The 1,765-nt window shown below is 40.1% G+C and overlaps 1 protein-coding gene across 1 annotated transcript; it reads right to left on the reverse strand.

Moving 5' to 3' along the window:
* Positions 1-368: 368 nt before the first annotated feature.
* On the reverse strand, positions 369-1,232 carry LOC112171835 (fasciclin-like arabinogalactan protein 14). Its single transcript, XM_024308952.1, has one exon. The coding sequence runs from the start codon at positions 1,230-1,232 to the stop codon at positions 369-371; it is 864 nt and encodes a 287-aa protein (XP_024164720.1).
* Positions 1,233-1,765: the final 533 nt, after the last annotated feature.

Genomic DNA, 1,765 nt, shown 5'->3' on the forward strand with positions numbered 1-1,765 from the left:
TAATGGGTAGTTATTGCAGAGAGAAAAGTGGAGGTTGTGAGATAATTTCTTTTCAATTTTCTTAATAAAATCTATTTTATAATTGTCCTATTTAGCCTTGTGATTTAATTTATTGTCAAAGTTTTTTAATCTTTCAGGGTTAAATTTGTCAAAATTTTCAGTTTTGGCTAACAAAGTCTCTTCTCTTAATAATAGTATAGATATATATATAAGCCTTTTCTTTCTTTCTTAATTTGAACTTTAATTTCATCTTTTCAAGAACAAATTAATGTCTTACAGAACTAATTCAAATTAGAATACTTCTACCCTTTTGGGGGTAGTTCATTTTCAGTGCCTATTATTATTTTATCAGTTTTATCTCATGATCGTCAGAACAAAGCAACCAATACTGAAATAACCAACCCCATCGCAACAACCCCAACTCCCACCTCAGCAGCGGTGGCGCGTGCATCATTCTTGGAGGGCGCAGGTGCCGGAGTCGAAGATGGCGAATCTGCCGTCACCAGATCATCCTCATAACCTGGCTTGGGTGGAGTCGAATCTCTGGCTTTGGACGGACTTGGAGCCTCCGAGTCCGAGTCCGACGTGTCATCGGCAGGACTTTCAGCGGTGTCTTCGGAAGGGCTCTCTGCCTCGTCTTCCAGACTGGCAGACTTGCCTTTCTTCGGTGATGGAGCTTTCTCGGGCGTCGGAGAAGCATTGATGTTGGGAACCCCAATGATGGAGCTGACCTCAAGCACGGAAATGTTGTAGGGCTGAGCTGTCACCGACTTAACTATCTTGGAGTTCATTTGTGCACCCTTGGATGCTGACCCGAAAAAAATCTCACCGTCAACGACTTCGACCCGAACGTAGCCCTGTTGGTTTTGAGCCACGCCCGAACTCTGGAATAGAGACGTCAGCATGGCGCTTCTATTGTTCTTGGCCAGCTTAGCCAACTTCTCCTTGTCGTAGTAGTCGAGGATGACGTGGACGCTCATGACCGACTTGAGGGTGAAGCTGTCGTCGCTAGAGAGGCCGCCCATTGCGTCGTTGGCCACGGCGAGGACGGTGATGGTGCTTCGCTTGTTGATCTGGTCGGCGAGTTTGGTCTCGGAGAGGTATTTGTTAAAGGTGCTGAAATCGGATTCTTTGTTAAGCAGCTTCGTGATGTTGAAAGCCGAACAAGAGCTTATGGACAACATGGAGAGAACGAAGAAGAACATCGAGGCTTTAGTTTTATTGGCCTCCATAGTTGTAAAGTTGCAGTATGAAATTTATTACTTATTCTTCTTTTAATTTTTTTGGTGTTTCCTTGTAGAAGTTTGTTTTGGTTTTGGGGATTTTGGGGGAGTTATATAGGGGACAACGTTGCATGCATGGAGATTACTTTATTTAGAGAGACAAAAAAATTGGATGCGTCCTTAAATTTTAACTAGAAGCTCTTAATTAGTTGTGACTAGAAACCTTGTTTTAACCAACAAACAAGAATTTGAAAAGGAGATAACAGTTATGGCTACAATCTTTTGTTTAAAAACTTGATTTGCATCAGTTTAAACTGAAACAGTTTTACAAAAGGAAAAAAGAAAAAAGAAAAAAACTGAAATTAGTTTTATCTTTCTTCTAGTAAAAATGATTTAAAAGTTTTTTTTGACCAAAAAAGAGTTTAACCTCTTTTATTGATCAGCAAAATTATACATAACAACCTATCATACCGGGACTGTTAAAAAAACCATTATGTGAGCAATTGAACTTTCCTAAAAACTAATGAAGCTCATTCAAAACT

This window comes from Rosa chinensis, chromosome 6 (assembly GCF_002994745.2).
Source record: "Rosa chinensis cultivar Old Blush chromosome 6, RchiOBHm-V2, whole genome shotgun sequence".
Taxonomy (NCBI): Eukaryota; Viridiplantae; Streptophyta; class Magnoliopsida; order Rosales; family Rosaceae; genus Rosa; species Rosa chinensis.